Raw genomic sequence first — 18,120 nt, 5'->3', positions numbered from 1 at the left:
TGAGTGTCCAGCTATTTAAAAAGGGTACTTTAAAAGAGAAAAGCAAGTCATTCTTTTTTTTTTTTTTTTTTTACTTGAAAGACTCCTAGTCAGTTGAATCAAAGGGTAGGAAAGCTAAAGAATGCAAAATTTTTTCCCATTCATACCAAACTTTTTCTTCCCCCCGGGAATAACACCAACAGCTTGATAAAAACATGACTACAGATTTCCGATAAGGTTGGTTCTCCTATGTGGCCTGTGTAGCTACTTCTTCCTTAGAACTAAAATCCCTGGAAAATCTTTTTGCTTCCTTCTGTGGGTATTCTGTGAACTGAGGGGTTTGTTTTGTTCCATCCAAAGCTTGCTCACAATGGAAAGATATATTCTAAAAATAGATTTACTTCCTCTATCTTCCAGCCTTCTTTTCGAATCTGGTTCCCACTTCACTACCTCAGATCTCATCAGTTACATTTTTCCCCACTCCTTCCTCACTAGGCTCATATTCACATGAGGATATCTACCCTAGGAATACACTTCTGAAGATGAAGCCACAGAATGGGGGAGGGGGCGCGGGGTAAGTGACCAAGACATTATGTAATTACAGGTCAACTCAGTTTTAGTCTTACCGTTGTTAAGTACGCAAATGAAACATCTGGAAACATAGCTAATACCACCTCATACGCAAATGGCCAGGTACCTTAAAAAAAAAAAACCCTACAAACATGATGTTTGTCTTCTATATCTATATTGGATAGAATTAGGAATTTATGGCTTTTTGATAAGAGTCTATTTAACTTTTCATGTGCCATCTTTATCCTTTTTATTTTTTTTGAAGTAACTATTTTGAACTGAATTTGTGCTATACTGTCTTCACTATTAATATTATTTAGAAATAAGCTAACTGGATCAGAGGCTTCAATAAGACCTGAGAGTGTGTATATGTGTATATATCATGTATATACAATATCAAGTATGCATGTGACTTGGAATTTTGTTTCCTCCTTCATAAAATGTGGAAGTGAATTAAACAACTCTGTCATTTACACAAATCCACAAATATAAAGCTCAGTTTGTTACAAGATAAATTGCTTACAATGTAAACTGTACTATTTAGCAAAATCACAATTAAGAGTCCTATGAGTTTTCTATTAATGAAAGTTAATGATAAATGGGCTCATTTAGTTGTCTGGGCAACTGTTTACAAACTCTCGATCTGTAAAATTTATCAGACTCTTGATTTCTCTAAAAAGTTCATGAAATTTTCTTTTTGAGGGGAACTTACCTTCTATGCTTAGAAAGCTTAGTACCAAGCGGATCTGAAATTCATACACAAGTTGACCAATTGCTAAGAACATAATCTCCACAATTAAAGTTCGAAACCTAAAGCCAGCAATACCAAATCTTAATCAGAATACAAAGTATATATACAGTGTAACTTCCTTGGAGGATTCAGACCATTTAAGAAGTTTCTTTGATGAAGACCAGTTCCTATTTGCATACTGTTAGTGACAAAGCTAGTAAGTAGCTTTCCGTTAGTGTTTTAAAGAATTGCTTTACACAAAAATTTACCCTAATTCCAAACTCAGAAATCTCCATAGCAGGCTGCTTTGGTCCATCACCAGGTGAAGCACTTTGTCCATATAATGTAAGTAACAAACATTAATTTCTGATAATCTTTAAAATTCACATTCTTCATTATTATTCTCTCCCTCTGATATAGACCAAAGGTGGTACAGCTCAATTTCTTCATAAGCATAGTCACATAACACGAATTTTTTCATTCTCCTTCCCTCCATCCAAAATAGAGATCCCAAGTTAATTCTTGTGTACATAATCTGTAATCCTAGAATTCCAAAGGTTAGAGCTCCTTAATCAGTCAAAGTAATATGGCTGGAGGGTCTCAAGCATTCCAGAACTTATCACTGAAATGGATAGGAAGCAGTTTTGTTATAAGTTTTTACAGTCCAGCAAGGGCCAAAGAAGAATAGTATGTTAAATAATATTATTTGCACTGAACTACATGGGATTAGAATCTATAGAAATAATATTTCTGGAAACTTTTGGTTTGTCAAGCAAGCCTAGACTCGAAATAAGTTTGAGCACCTATTTATCTGTCAAAACAAGGACAAATCTTGTTTTGTCAACAGCAACGTCATTTCTCATTTTCTTTGGTAATTAACTTGCCTTTTTACTGACCATTTGTGAATTTCTGTCTAAAGGATGTATAATGTAAAAGAACTGCAAGGAAAAAACAAGTGTACAGATTGTAAAGGTTTTTTTTTTTTGATATCTAATGTAAGTTTTCTTTGTGTAATATTTGTATGATAAAAAAATTCAGATCCCTACCACATAGCTGTGTTGTTTTTTCTAGTTATGAATATGTAGAAGCTTCTCTTGAATTTTTACTACAATCCACAGCTGACACCACTCCCCCTATTCTATTAACTGGGTTTTCCTGGAAGGAAAAGGAAAAAATTACTCGGTGTAAGTTTTTCTAAACCTTTTTATAACTTGAAGTAACAGTACAGAAATATTCAACCTTTTCCTATCTTATCGCATAAGGACTTACAGTGGTCCCCAAATACTGTCTATAAATACTTAACAATGAAGGAGATAGATTTGAGGTGGTCCTTTCTCTGTGGCTTTTGTCTTTAATTCCATAGTTCTAAGAAAACTAGCAAGTAAAGAACAACTTTGGAGTTGTCCATGAAATTGGTAGAGGATAGTTCTAATATAGACCCCACCCCCCCAGAGCAATTCATTTGTGTTCATGATTAGAGTGATTAAGAGATGGTCAGGACTTTCCCTTAACTGCCAGCCAACTTTTGTTTAACCAGACCAATGAATAGTGGGGTAAATTCCACTACAGGATGCATTCTGTTATATTTGGATGTGGGTATATTTATCATTTTGACAATTCTTAACACTTCTTACAAAATAAGTCACATTGACAACCTGATTCTGAAGAGATTAAACTGCCTCCTTTCTTCCATCCCCCGTTTCTCTACTGTGTGTCCTTATAAGGCATATATAGTCTCGTTGCTCAGAACATTCCCTGGTCACACATCTTTTCTGGGTTATTGTACCTTCTTTTGACATAAAATGGATGGGGATACATATTCTTTACATGGTACAGATGAGAGATTCCTTACTTTAATCCAGAATCTCTCAGTAAGGTCTTGTGTTTAGATGCTATAAGATACCAAAGACTAGACCAAGGCAGGGAAGAAAAAAAGGGGGGGGGGGGGGATAAATGAGGTAATAGGGAAAAATGAAATTGAGAACCAGGCAAAAAGGAATGAAGAGGAGGTCCATAAAAAGGTTTAGACTGTAGGAAGCAGTGAAGTACCATTCATCATACTCTACATTTGTACCACAATCAATTTATAACACATTTTCAAATTATGGCTATTGATACCAAAACCCCACACTGCCTACTGCTAGTCTAGATATTGCTCAGCACACTCTTCTACCAAAGAAATTTTTACTTAAAAAAAGAGTATCATGAAAATCCTACCTTCCGGGGAAGAATAAGATGTTAGGGTCTAAATCATCCTGCTTTTCATTCAAGTGAAATTTATAAGAATGTGTAAATAGAAGTGATTTCAGGAGCCAGTGATAAAATTGGACAAGATTTAAAGTGAGCAGGGGCACCTTGGGTGGCTCAGTGGCTGAGCGTCTGCCTTCAGCTCAGGTCATGATCCCAGGGTCCTGGGATCAAGTCCCACAATCGGGCTCCCTGCAAGGAGCCTGCTTCTCCCTCTGCCTGTGTTTCTGCCTCCCTCTGTGTGTGTGTCATGAATAAATAAATAAAAAGATTTAAAGTGAGCACAATACTCAAGAGCACTCCTATGAAAATACAAGGAAATCTTACAGAAATGGACAAATTAATGTTTCTGCCATTGTTTGCCATAAACCTTTAGTGATAAAAAGTTGAAGGTAGTTATAAACCCCTTTTAAGTCAGTGGTCTTACTCCAGTAGTCTTTGATTACATATTTTTAGAAATTATTTATTTTTCAGAGTTCATAGCTATTGAAAAAAATGTTTTAATTATGGAAAGCCTTTTTTCCCAACTATCACAAATGAAATTAAGTATCTTCATTAAATATAAACACATTTTTAAATTCTATTTTACAAATAACCTAAAGTATGTTTCCCTATCCTGAACAAACTTCTTTGAAGCGTTAGCTTGAAAACTACATGGCAAAGACTGCAGTATACACAATATTTACTTTTAAAGTTTTAACATTGTTTTAGATTTCAGTTCAGGGTTTACTGTAAAGCAAACAACACAACAACAATGACACTGCCAAATATCAAATATGATGTGTCCACTGATAATCAGCTTTCTAGCTGCTGAATTTGCTAGATCACAGAAAGTTGTTACGTACAGGTGTCAACCAGGAGCCCACACTAGGATACACATTTTACAGTGGGACTGAAAAAATATATGTGACTCTCTTATCTAACTCTCTATACTAAGAGGAAAATGCATTACTTAGCCCACTTCTTAAACCATTCACAACAAGCCCTCAATAAATTGCACTTGTAGTTAGATCTTTATGAAACAATCTGAGAAGAGTACAAGTGTCATATTCCTCATTTGATAAATGAGGACAAATCAATCCTTGAGAGCTATGGTCATTTCAGCCCACAGCACCTCTGGGCTAATGCCATGATTCAAATTCACAACTCTATCCCAAACCTTTACTTCCTCCAACCACCAAACTACATGTAACCATTCCCTGTTTCCAAAATCTAGCTATGAATCAGAATTTCCAAGGGATGCCCCAATTCTACCTCCGATGGACTGAAACTGGAAATTACTGTCCTAATCCTGGGCAATACAGCTTAATCTGCTTTTTGATATCCAAACACCTAAAGTGATGGCACAAATGATGAAGAGACCAGTTTAAATAAGTATTTTTCACATCACCATGTAAAATTATTATTTGTCCTCATCCCTTTAGAGTAATTCTGACCTCATTCTTTAATTTTGCTTTGTTAAACAAAATCAGATTTCAAATCCACTTGGAAAATAAATATACATAGCAAAAAATAGGCTTGAGCTTCAATTAATGAACTTTAACAGAATCCTGGTCAGAGGACTTGCCTCCTATAAAAAAACAAACAAGTCATGACAACTACCTATCAGATCAGTTCCGTTCCCTATTTCATGAAGTATAATTATCAAATACAAAACACAGCCACAGGAATACAGATGAGACAATAGTCTATATTCCTTTCCATAACAAGTGGGATAATTTGTGTTTCAAACCTGAATAAAATACAGGTAACAATCTAAATTCAATCATGACAATAAAATACTTTCCATTTTCCAAGTCTGATGGTAATAAATATTTACATTTTTAAAAATAATTTTTGCTCATTTTTTGTTTTAAAAAGACATGCTCAAGAATACACAGAATATGGAAAAATCATCACTTTGCCTAAGAGATCAAATGGTAGTATAAAACAATGCTCTCACATATTAACCCAATTCAAGAATGTTATCAGGGAATCTAATATGGTGTTTACTTCAGAGATGACATTCCAAGTATGTTATTTACAACACTACACCTAATGTCTCTGCCAAGAAGTAAGCACTGCTATCTAATTTTGGTAGTTTTTAATATCTTCTATATCCACCACCACCTCCTCCATATGGATCTCCATAACCTCTTCCACCATAGCCTCCTCTTCCACCATAGCCCCCTCCTCTTCCACCATAATCTCCCCTCCCACCATAATCTCCTCTGCCTTGAAAACCTCCTCCTCTACCTCCCCCTCCCCCACTTCCTCCCCACCCTCCTCCTCCTCCACTACCACCACCACCGCCGCCTCCCCAACCACCTCTTCCACCCCCACCACCTCCTCGACCACCCCCACCACCCCAACCACCCCTTCCGCCCCCTTCTTGTCTCTTTTGCCAAGGGGGCATTTCAGGGGGTGGTGGTTCAATTTCATTTGGCCGTCCTCCTCGGTCAGGCACCCTTCCCATCAGCACCTGTGTGAAGAAACACTGTCTTTCAGTTTCTAATATATTTAGAAATTACAATTTACATAAAGAATTCAACTGATATTGAACTTACTGTTCTAATAAAGAAATAGAAGCCAAATATTTAAGGACATGAAAGTATGAGACATGCAATACAAATTAATACTGAAAATATAAATGTGTTGTATGACAAATTCCTCACAACATGGAATTGTTTTAAAACAATATGGGGAATATTACTGAGACTTAAGGGCTTGTTAATTTTCTCTTGTTTAAATTTGTTTACCAAATTCTGTAACAAATGCAGTACTCACCAAACTAAAATATTTTTAGCAGAACATTTTCAGTATACATAAACTATATTCATTAACTTCGTATCTATTTATACAACTCTAGACTTCCCATTACCATTCACTTGGTCATGGATTATCCAATAAAAGACTATATTCCTAAACATGTGTTATTTTAACAAAGTATGAAGTATATATGGTAACACTTGAATATGAGATGTTAAAGATGAATATAATGATTATAATCCATGGTATCACTCTAGAGATACAAGGATTCTCAATGAACTATTCCTTTCTTATGAAACTTAAGCCCACTAGCATTCAGTAATGATACTATATAATTGTACAAAAAATAAAGTCTTGATAGGCTCTCTTTACCATGCTTTACAATACTTGAAGGATAAGCCAAGGAGGAGTTTAAGTTCCCAGCCTGCTGTAAAAAGGAGCTACTTTATATATATCCATAAACACAGACAATGGTGAGGAAGGAAGCTAGGAGACTAGCTTCCTGCTAGTCTCTTTCAGGAAAGAAGGTAACTGCCACAACAAAAATGACCTACAAATCAGATGGGTTCTACTTCCATTGATCCTCTAATCAAAACCATGTTTTAGTAATTTACATCGTAAATTAAAGACAAAAAGTACAACATCCTCCTTACTGTGGGGCAATGTTTGAAGAATGCATTCTTTTAAAGTCACCAATAATGTCCTAATTACCAAATGCAAAAAGCAGCCTTTTTGGTTGTTATTTTCATTGGCCTCTCCACCAAATAAATATGCTATGCTGCTACTCCAAGAACTGATTAAGACTGCTTTCAAAGAGACTATAAGTTATAAATTTGAAAAGAGATGGGCAATATCATTTTAAAAAGTAGAACTCTTAATCTGGCAAGACCAGATCATAACCTGATATAAGATACTAAATAATGTATTTTTAGACAGAATACTTTCCAAAGATAGAGGAGGTTGATCTAAAATGGAAGAGGAAGGAACAAACACTGGTGACTAACAGCAATAATTAACAAGTTGACTTTATGTACAATCATCCCTCTACCAAGATATACTGACTGTATCAAGGACACTGTTTTCATGAGTGAGTAACAATGTTTTAAAATTGCCAAAATCTCTTCTGACTTTTTGCTCTTTTGTGATAAAGTCTGTCATAAAGTGCTCTAAATATAGAACACACGCCAGTAAAACTGATAAATCTAAATTACTGCTATTGCTATTGTAAAAGATTCAGTCTCTTTGAGCTTATTTAAAAGCAGTGTTGGAGAAATGAATCCATACTCTTAATCAGAAAATGGAATCTCCAAAAGATTCAGTAAACTTGCCCGAGGTGATTCATCCATGTAAATGATAGAGCTAGGATGTGAATCCAGATCTACAGGTCTCCAAAGCATGTACTTGTTTTACACCAAGGATATAAGGAATCTGTCACTACTTGAAACAACTACCACAGGATTTTACTGACAAAAATTATAAATACATTCCTGGAAAGAAGGCAAATAATTCTTGCTAAAGCCACTGATAAAAAATTCTTAATTCCTCTAATTCAAATAAAACTGTAGTTTGATTTATGAATACAGAAATTCAAATAAACACACACACACACACACAAAACACATAACAGCCTGGATGAACTGAAATACTTTCACCACTCTCTTTTCTAGTTTACCGGATTGTAAGAGAAAAATGGATTAGAATCTGTAAAAACATCAAATGAAGAGATTATAAATTCTTTCTCCACTGTACTGAAAGAAAAACCAACCTTATTAATGGCACACACGGTCTTCTCTCGGCTGGAGCCACTACTTGTTCTAATGATCTTAGACAGATCTTCACGTGCAGCAAGTAAATGTGCCAGTGTAATTGTTGTCTTGGGCGATAAAGCATAACGCTTAGGCTGGTAAATTCTTGCTATGTCATCTGTTTTTACCTAAATAACAAAAGTTAGGGGTTAAAGGAGCCAAAGAACATTTCAGTGAAAGAACAATGGCAATCATAATCTTCAGAAAGAAAAAAAAGATAATGTATAAGCAAAGAAACAGAAAACAGCAAAACATTTAAATATCTCATCATTTGTATGCAGAATGAAAAAAAAGAGACCAACAGATGCCAAAAGAATACATAACTACAAATAACAAATCATTTAAAATAATATAAAAAGATTCCATCAATATTAGCTAATAAAATATCTAAAACAAGCTTTAACCAAAAACACATATAGGACCTTTAAGAAGGAAACATTATTAGTAAATCCTATAAAAACAAAAGCAAAATTTGAAGGAATCAAGAGAAATGCCAAGTTTCTGGATAGGGACACGTAGTATTCTTATTTTTCCCCCAAATTAATTTACAGATTTATTTTAATCCTACTGGAATGGTTTTTGAGGAGATGGAGTAAAGGAAAAAAAAAAAAAAAAGGAATCTAAAGTTAATCCAGAAGCTAAATATGTAATTTTGACTAAAAGAATTTTGAAAAGAGTTCTACCAGATATTACTATATTACTATGTAATATGAAATCATCATCACTGTTTTAGCAGCTAACATTCCTTAAGTACTTATTAAATGTGACAGGACACTATCCATTTAATCAGTTCTTTAATCCTTAGAACATCTTTTTTAGAGTGGTTGCTTTTATCATCTCCTTTGGAAGATAAAGAAATGAGACCTGGAAAGTTTAAATAGTTTCCCTAAATACACAAAGTCCCAGTTTTGCCTACCTACTAATAAAAGTCTAGCTGACCTCTAGGCACATGTACAGATAATGATATACTATCCTATTTCAGTCTAATTAAATGGAACTTGGAGGAAAAAATATACTAATGAAACAAAATGGGCAATTAAGATTCAGAGCTTCAGGTAGCCCTGGTGGCGCAGCGGTTTAGCGCCACCTGCAGCCCAGGGCGTGATCCTGGAGACCCGGGATCCAGTCCCACATCGGGCTCCCTGCATGGTGCCTGCTTCTCCCTCTGCCTGTGTCTCTGCCTCTCTCTCTAGCTGTGTCTCTATAAATAAATAAAATCTTAAAAAAAAAAGATTCAGAGCTTCATAAGTATATGAATGCAATACATGACAATATCAAACACCAGTGAGAAATGGAGGTGGGGAGTAAAAAAAAAAGAAAAAAGGATGTATTAATTTTTTTTGGATGTATTAATTTTTAAATGATGTTGGAATAAACGGCTATTTATAAGAAAATGAACAATAATAAGGCATAATAGAGTTCACTGTTTAAGGTTTTATTTTAAATTGAACATTTTAACTATAAAGATAAAAATTTCCATATATCAAAAACATAAAACAAAATTTTAAAAACTTGGTGAAAATAGTTTCTACAAATAAAGCAACTAGATAACTTCCTTGCTATATAAAAAGCTCAATGAAAAGGAAAACAGGAAGACTCTAAGATGAAAAAGGACAAAAAGAAATTTCGAAACAAGAGGAAATTCAAATGACTAATAAGCCTATGAAAAAAAGCTGAATTTTACCAATAATGAAAATATACAACTTAAAACAATTTAGTCTTTTTTAACCATCAAGTTAGCAATAAAATTGTCAATATTCTAAATATTAAGGAAGCTAAAGTGAGGACAAAATTTTATTTACCCTACTGGTAGAAGTTTAAATTCATATAAACTTTGCAGAAAACAATTTGGCCATGGGAATCAGAGCATTAAGAGTCATAACCTTAAGTCATAACCTTTGACACAGCAAATTTCCACTTAGGAATCCACCATAATACACTTTGAAATGTATAAATAAAAAATACATACATTAATATTCCTAGTGGTTGTTAATACAGGAAGAAATGTCTAAAGAAATTATGGTATCATTATAGGATAAAATATAATGCAGGCATAAAAGGGATACTGAAAAGATTATATCAAAAACAATGGATGAAGCTTGAAAGCCTTAGGCTAAGAAGCCATACATAAAAAAGCCACATATTGTATGATTACACTTACATGAACTGTCAAAATAGCCAAAATGACAGAAAGAGATCATAGTAGCTGCCAGAGAAAGAAGGTAGGGAGTACTGGGAATGACTGCTGATGGGCACAGGTTTCTTTTTAGGGTGAAAGAAAGGTTCTGGAACTTTACTAGTCAGTAGTAATGGTTACAAAAATATAGTGAATATACTAAAAACCACTGAATGGTATACTTTAAAATGGTGAATTTTATCTCAAAAAAATTAAAAAATAATTTTATAAAGAATATTAAAATAAAACTTTTAGAGGTATGAGATAATGATCACAATACAATCAGTGAAAAAACCAAACTATAAAATTATACTCACTCCTAGCTCAATACTAGCAAAATAATAAATCAGATTAACTATACTAACATTTATAATCTTTCTGAAGGGCAACTCTCTAGAGTTGCATCTGGAGTATGCATCGAAAACATTAAAATCTATTTACACATATTATTTCATGAAGAAATTCCATTTTAGGAATATATCACAGACATAAACAAAAATTTAGCTGCTGAAGATTTCATTAAAGGGTAAGACAAGATTAAAGAAAATCTCAATATCAATTGAATATACCTATATGATAAAATATTCTGCAAAGAGTTTAAATGCTGTAGAACAATATTTTATAAGTCATTCAACAATCTCAGATACATGAAATGGGGGGGTAAATGATAACGATATATTCAATTTAATAGGGAAACTCAGGGTACAATTGCATGTATTCATATAATCAATTGAACAGGATCAAATGAAAGGACAAAACTGCCCTAAAAATAGCCTATAAGAATTTTTAGACATCATCCAGACTAAGGAATAAAGAATAAAACACAACCTCCTTGACCTAAAACATGATGAAAAAAGATGAAGATGAGAAGATAAATATTAAGGTATTTCTTAAAGGTGTATTTTCTCAAATTCCCTAAGTTTTAAGGCTAGTAAAGAGTCAACATGTCCATACATCCACTCCATTCTGAATGTTCAAAGAAAACCACGTACCAAAACTCATTTTGGATTTCTGTATAAATTTAAGATCAATAGTGAAAACATCCTAAGTTACTATGTTAAGACATTTGTAATGCACTACATTTCACAACTTTCCTTATATTCTCAAATTCCTTTTTCTCACTGAAAGTCTATCAGGTTAAGAAGCACCTGGGTGGCTCAGTCATTTAAGTATCTGCCTTCACCTGAGGTCACGATCTTGAGGTCCTTGGGATCAAGCCTCACATAGGGCTCCTGCCTCTCTCTTTCTCTCTGGTCCTCCACCACACCCCGACTTGTGCTTTCTCTCAAATAATCTTTATTATTTTTTTAAGTAGATAATTTTTAAAGATTTTACTTACTTGTTAGAGACACAGAAGGGAGAGATACAGGCTGAGGATGAAGAAGCCGGATTTGGGATTTGATCCCCAGACCTGGTATCATGCCCTGAGCAGAAGGCAGATGCTCAACCACTGAGCCACCCAGGGGTACTTAAATAAATAATCTTAAAAAAAATTCAATCAGGTTAAACTGGAGACCCAATACATAAACCAACCCTACTCAGTTTCAGAGGCCAAAAGAATTGTTACTTCCCAAACAACTGAACTTTATTCCATTTCTTGAGATCCCCAATCATGTCATCTATTACTTCTTTAGTAACTCATAGCTCTTAGAGTATCTGGGTTCCTTGCATACAACAGTCACTCCAATGACCTGGACACACACACACACACACACACACACACACACACACACACCTCAAGTTTAACCTGATGCACATGGAGAATACAAACAGGCTTACCCCATCTGAGAAGCTGATTAGTATCACGGATATAAGAATCTTCTGAAAATATTCTATATCTGATCATATAGGGTACTGAACTATTCATCCAGAACCAGGTATATCATAATGCCTGATACATAGAGGTGCTGAGTAAATGTTTATTAAAAGAAAATACATGAATGACAGTCTACAACTCTGCCTTACAGCTATTCTATTACTATGCTAAAAATTTTTTCTCAGAAAAGGGTTCTGACAGTGGCCTAAGAGGATCCTGAATTCACTTCCTCCTGTGGTCAAAACAAATAGATAGGGGGATCCCTGGGTGGCGCAGCAGTTTAGCACCTGCCTTTGGCCCAGGGCGCGATCCTGGAGACCTGGGATCGAATCCCACGTCGGGCTCCCGGTGCATGGAGCCTGCTTCTCCCTCTGCCTATGTCTCTGCCTCTCTCTCTCTCTCTCTCTGTGTGACTATCATAAATAAATAAAAAAAAAAGAAAACAAAAAACAAACAAAAAAAAACCAAATAGATAGCTACATGAGGAATAATCTCCTCAGAAAAAGCCCTGAAAACTGAATGAACAGAGACTCCACAAGAAGGAACTAAGAGGCAGCATCAAGAGGAGTAGGAGTGGCAGAGGCCTCTTCTCACCAAAGGTGAGAGGACACCTGGCACACCAGGCATGGCAATGCAATTAGGAAAGAATCTCAAAAATGGAATTTCTCCCTGAGGAGTAAAGGGCTGGAACTCAACACCAGGAACTCCAACCCTTATATCCTGCACAAAAGAGATGAGCCCCCAAAACGCCAGACTTTGAAAACAGATTATATCTAGGAAAACAATAGAGCTACAGGCAACAGAATACCTGTTCTTAAAGGACTCACTGGTCTCAGGACTCAGTGATAAAATGCAAGTTGGAAAAGTACCCAAACCATAGGTAAACCATAGTGTCCACTCACTACACTAGTCCTGGGGTGTCTGCCACAGAGGCAAGCAGCTGCTGAGATATACTTTAGAGATGGAAACAGTGTTGGGTGACATTTTAGAGACCACATTCTACTTTGCTAGTGCTGATACTTGCAGGCAGCATCTTTAAACTCTCAATCTAACCTGCTAATGCTGGCAGTGTTCCACTGAGAGCCTCACTCGCTGCAGAGTCCCATAATAGGGAGGCATACACAGCTTACACAAAAAAATGACCCATGAGCATGTGGCTCTGGCAATCAGGAGGGATTTGCACTTCTGGACCCTCCAGGACATCTCTTACACAAAGCCACCCCTTTAAGACTAGGACAGGTAGCCAATTTGCCTAATGCATAGACACAAAGAGACAAAATGAGGAAACAGAGAAATATAATCTAAATGAAAGAACAAAACACAACCTCAGAAAAAAGACCTTAATGAAACAGCAGTTATCTATCTAAAACAGTTTAAAGTAATGAGCATAAAGGTGCTCACTGAACTCTGGAGAACAATGGATGAAGTGAAAACTTTAACAGTGTAAAATAGTACCAACCAGAGCTAAAACACACAATAAATGAAATAAAAAGCATATTGGATGATTAAGAACAGAGAGTGACCTGGAAGACAAGGTAGTGGAAATCACCTGATCAGAACACCCGGTGCAGCCTGGGTGGCTTAGCACTGCCTTCAGCCCAGGGCGCGATCCTGGAGACCCAGGATCAAGTCCTGCGTCAGGCTCCCTGCATGAAGCCTGCTTCTACCTCTGCCTGTGTCTCTGCCTCTCTCTCTTTCTCTTTCTTTCTCTCTCTGTGTGTCTCATGAATAAATAAATAAAATCTTTAAAAAATAAAAAGAAAAGCAAGGACAGTTTAAGGGACCTCCAAGACATCAAATATACTAATATTTGCATTATAAGGATCCCAGAAGGAAAAAAGAGAAAAAAAGAGGCAAAAACTTATTTGAAAAAATAATGGCTATGAACTTCCCTAACCTAGGAAAGGAAACAGATAACCAGATCCAGGAAGCAAAGAGAGCCCCGAAGAGATCCATAACACAATGCACTGATAATTAACATATCGAAAGTTAAAAAAGGAGAGAATCTTAAAGACAACAACAACAAAAAAAAAAAACTAGTTATATATAAGTCTATCAGCTGATTCTTTTAGCAAAAATCTTGTAGGCCAGAAGGGAGTGACACGGTCTATTCAATGTGCTGAAAAGAAAAATCACAACTAAGAATATCCAACAAGGTTATCATTCAGAATTGACAGGGAAGTAAGAGTTTCCCAGACAAGCAATGGAGTTCATCAACACTAAAAAGATAAGAAATGTTAAAAAGATTCTTTAAGCAGAAATGAAAGACCATGGCTAGAAATTAGAAAATATGTATGTGAAAGAAAAAACTCTCATTGGTAAAGGCAATTATATAATAAACACTTATAAAAACTGGTATGAAGGCTAAAAGACAAAAGTATTAAATCAACTATAACTAAAATAATTAGTTATGGGATACATAAAATAAAATGATACAATGTATGATACCAGAAACATACAATGTTGGTGGGAGTGGGAAGTAAAACTGCAGTGCTCCTAGTAGGTGTTCATCAACTCATTCTAAGTGACCATCAACTTAAAATAGACCATTAAATACACAGGTTGTTATATATAAGACTCCTACTAATCACAACCAAAACCCTATGATACACAAAAAATAAAGTGAATAGAAGCCAAACATAACACTATAGAAAGGCATCAAACTACAAGGAAAGAGAGCAAGGCAAGAAGATATGACAGGGAAGAACTACAAAAATAAACAGAAAACAATTAACAAAATGGCAACTAAGTACACACCTATCAATAATTACTTTAAATATTAATGAAATAAATTCTCTAACCAAAAGACACAGGGTGGCTGAATAGATACAAGAACAAGACTCATTTATATGCTACAAGAGACTCACTACAGATCTAAAGAGAGAATGGATGGTGAGTAATGGAATAAAAAAAGATATTCTATTCAAATGGAAATGGAAAGAAAGCTGGATACCCATCCTTATATTAGACAAAACAAAGACCATAACAAAAGATAAACAGGTATTACACGATGAAAAAAGGGTCAATCAACAAAAGGATATAACACTTGTAAATATTTATGTACCCAACATAGGAGCATCTAGATAACATAAAGCAAAATATTGACAGACATAAAAGAAGTTAATATAATAATAGTGGGGAATTTTAACACCACACTTACAACTATGGATAGATCATCCAAACAGAAAAATCAAAAAGGAAACACTGGCCCTAAACAACACATTAGACCAAATGGACTTAAAAAATATATACAGAACATTCCATACAAAAGCAGAATACACATTTTTTTCAAATGTATGTGGAACATTCCCCAGGACAGACCAGATGTTAGGCCACAAAACAAGTCTCAAAAAATTTAAGAAGAATGAAATCATCCCATGCATCACTTCCAGTGACAACAGCACAAAACTAGAAATCCATTACGAGAAGCCAACTGGAAAAAATAAACAAGTGGAAACTAAATAACATGTATTAAACAACCAATGAGTCAATGAAGAAATCAAAGAGAAAATTTTAAAATACTGAGACGAGGGCACCTGGGTGGCTCAGTTGGTTAAGTGTCTGCCTTCAGCTTAGGTTATGATGCCAAGGCTCTGGGATTGAGCTCTACATCAGGTTCTCTGCTCAGCAGAGAGTCGGCTTCTCCTTTTCTCTCTCCCTGCTTGTGCTTGCATTTTCTCTCTCAATAAATAAATAAAATCTTAAAAAAAAATAGAGATGATGAAAATGGAAATACAACACTCCAAAATCTATGGGATACAACAAAAGCAGTTCTAAGAGGAAAGCAATACAGGCTTATCTCAAAAAACAAGACAATCCTCAAATAATCTACACCTAAAGGAACTAGAAAAAGAACAAAGCCCAAAGTTGACAGAAGGAAAGAAATAATAAAGATCAAAACAGGGCAGCCCGGGTGGCTCAGCGGTTTAGCACCACCTTTGGCCCAGGGTGTGATCCTGGGGTCCCAGGATCGAGTCCCACGTCGGGCTCCCCACATGGAGCCTGCTCCTTCCTCTGCCTGTGTCTCTGCCTCTCTCTCTGTGTCTGTCATGAATAAATAAATAAAATCTTAAAAAAAAATAAAGATCAAAACAGAAATGCACTAGAGACTAAAAAAAATATAGAAAATATCAATGAAACAACTGATTCTCTGAAGATAAAATTGATAAAGCTTTAGCCAAATTCATCCACAAAAAAAAAGAGCTGAAACAAGGAGAATTAGAGAAATTGCAATCAATACCACCAAAATACGAAGGATAAGAGATTATCATTGAACAATTACATGCCAATAAGACACTTATAATAAATCCCAAGAAACATACAATCTTTCAAGACTGAAATCCTGAAGAAATAGAAAATCTGAATAGGGGATGCCTGCGTGGCTCAGCAGTTAAGCGCATCTGCCTTTGGCTCAGGTCGTGATCCTGGAGTCCTGGGATCAAGTCCCACATCAGGCTCCCTGAATGGAGCCTGCTTCTCCCTCTGCCTTGTGTCTCTGCCCCTCTCTCTGTGTCTCTCATGAATAAATAAATAAAATACTTTAAAAAAAAAAAGAAAATCTGAATAGGATTATTAGCAATGAAATTCAATCAGTCATTAAAATACTCCCAACAAAAAAAAGTCCAGAACCAGAGTTTCACAGCTAAGTTCTACCAAACATGTAAAGAGTTAATAGCTATCTTTCTCAAATTATCCCATAAAATTGAAGAAGATGAAATGTTTCCATACTCATTTGAAAAGGCCACCACTACTCTGAAAGCAAAGACAGTAACAAAAATAAATTACAGGCCAATATCTCTGATAAACATAGATGCAAAACTCAACAAATGATTAGCAAAACAAATTCAATACATTAAAAAGATTATACACCATAATCACGTGGGATTTATTCCACATATAAAAGATGTTTTAACATCTGCAATCAAATGTGAAACACATTAACGAAATGAAAGATAAAAGTCACATGATCGATCATTTCAATAGATGCAGAAAAAATATCTAACAGAATTCAACATCCATTAATGATAAAAACTCAACAAAGTAGATCACATACCTCAACATAATAAAAGCCATATATGACAAACCTATTGTAAACATCACACTCAACAGTGAAAAGCTGGAAGTTTTTCCTCTAAGATCAGGAACAAAACAAGGATGCCTACTCTTGCCACTTAACACAGTACTGGAAGTCCTAGCCACAGAGATTAGGCTAGGGGAAAAAAAGGTTTCCAAACTGAAAAGAAAAAGCAAAACTGTCATGTGTAGATGACATGATACTATATACAGAAAACCCTAAAAGACTCCACTAAAAAAACTATTAAAACGAACACATGAATTCAGTAAAGTTGCAGGATACAAAATTAATATACAGAAATCTGTTGTTTCTATATACTAATAACAAACTATCTGAAAGAGCTATTAAGAAAACAATTCCATTTACAACTGCATTAAAAAAAAAAAAAAAAAACAAACCTAGGAATAATTTTGCCACAGAGGGGAAAAACCTGTACACTGAAAATTATAAGACACTGATGAAAGAACCTCAAGGCAACACAAATAAGTGGAAAGATATGCCATGCTCATGGATTAGAAGAATTAATATTGTTAAAATGTCCATACTACCCAAAGTAATTTACAGATTCAATGCAAGTTCTATAAAAACACCAATGGCATTTTTCACAGAATCAGAATACTACTACTAAAATAATACTAAATTTCATATGTAACCAGAAAAGATACCAAATAGCAAAAGTACTTGTGAGAAAGAACAAAGCTAGACTTGCACACTCCCTGATTATAAACTATGTACAAACTATAGCAATCAAAACAGTATGGTACTAGCACAAAAAAACCAGACACATAGATCACTTTAACACAATAGAAAGCCCAGAAATAAACCCATGCTTATATGGTCAATTAATATACAACAAAGGAGGTAAGTATATTCAAGGGGGAAAGGGGAATCTCTTCGATAAATAGTGCTGGGAAAACTGGACAGCTACATGCATAAGAATGAACCTGGACTACCTTCTTACGTCATATACAAAAA

General features: G+C 35.1%; 2 protein-coding genes across 2 annotated transcripts in view; one reads left to right on the top strand and one right to left on the bottom strand.

The window, feature by feature from the left end:
* RASGRP1 (RAS guanyl releasing protein 1) overlaps positions 1–2,329 on the top strand; it is a 77,092-nt gene extending 74,763 nt beyond the window's left edge. The window contains exon 18 of the mRNA XM_077880566.1: positions 475–2,329. Coding sequence (XP_077736692.1) covers positions 475–490 — 16 coding nt within the window. The 3' untranslated portion in view covers positions 491–2,329. The remainder of the gene's footprint in view (positions 1–474) is intronic.
* Positions 51–18,120, bottom strand: part of FAM98B (family with sequence similarity 98 member B) — a 40,643-nt gene continuing 22,573 nt past the window's right edge. Inside the window, exons 7-8 of the mRNA XM_077880567.1 lie at positions 8,040–8,207; positions 51–5,987 (exon numbers count right to left, since the gene is read on the bottom strand). Of these exons, the coding sequence (XP_077736693.1) occupies positions 5,610–5,987; positions 8,040–8,207 (546 nt within the window). The 3' untranslated portion in view covers positions 51–5,609. The remainder of the gene's footprint in view (positions 5,988–8,039; positions 8,208–18,120) is intronic.

Source organism: Canis aureus, chromosome 32 (genome assembly GCF_053574225.1).
Source record: "Canis aureus isolate CA01 chromosome 32, VMU_Caureus_v.1.0, whole genome shotgun sequence".
Taxonomy (NCBI): Eukaryota; Metazoa; Chordata; class Mammalia; order Carnivora; family Canidae; genus Canis; species Canis aureus.
Note: the sequence above shows the minus strand (reverse complement) of the source record. Positions and strands in the feature narration are given on the sequence as shown.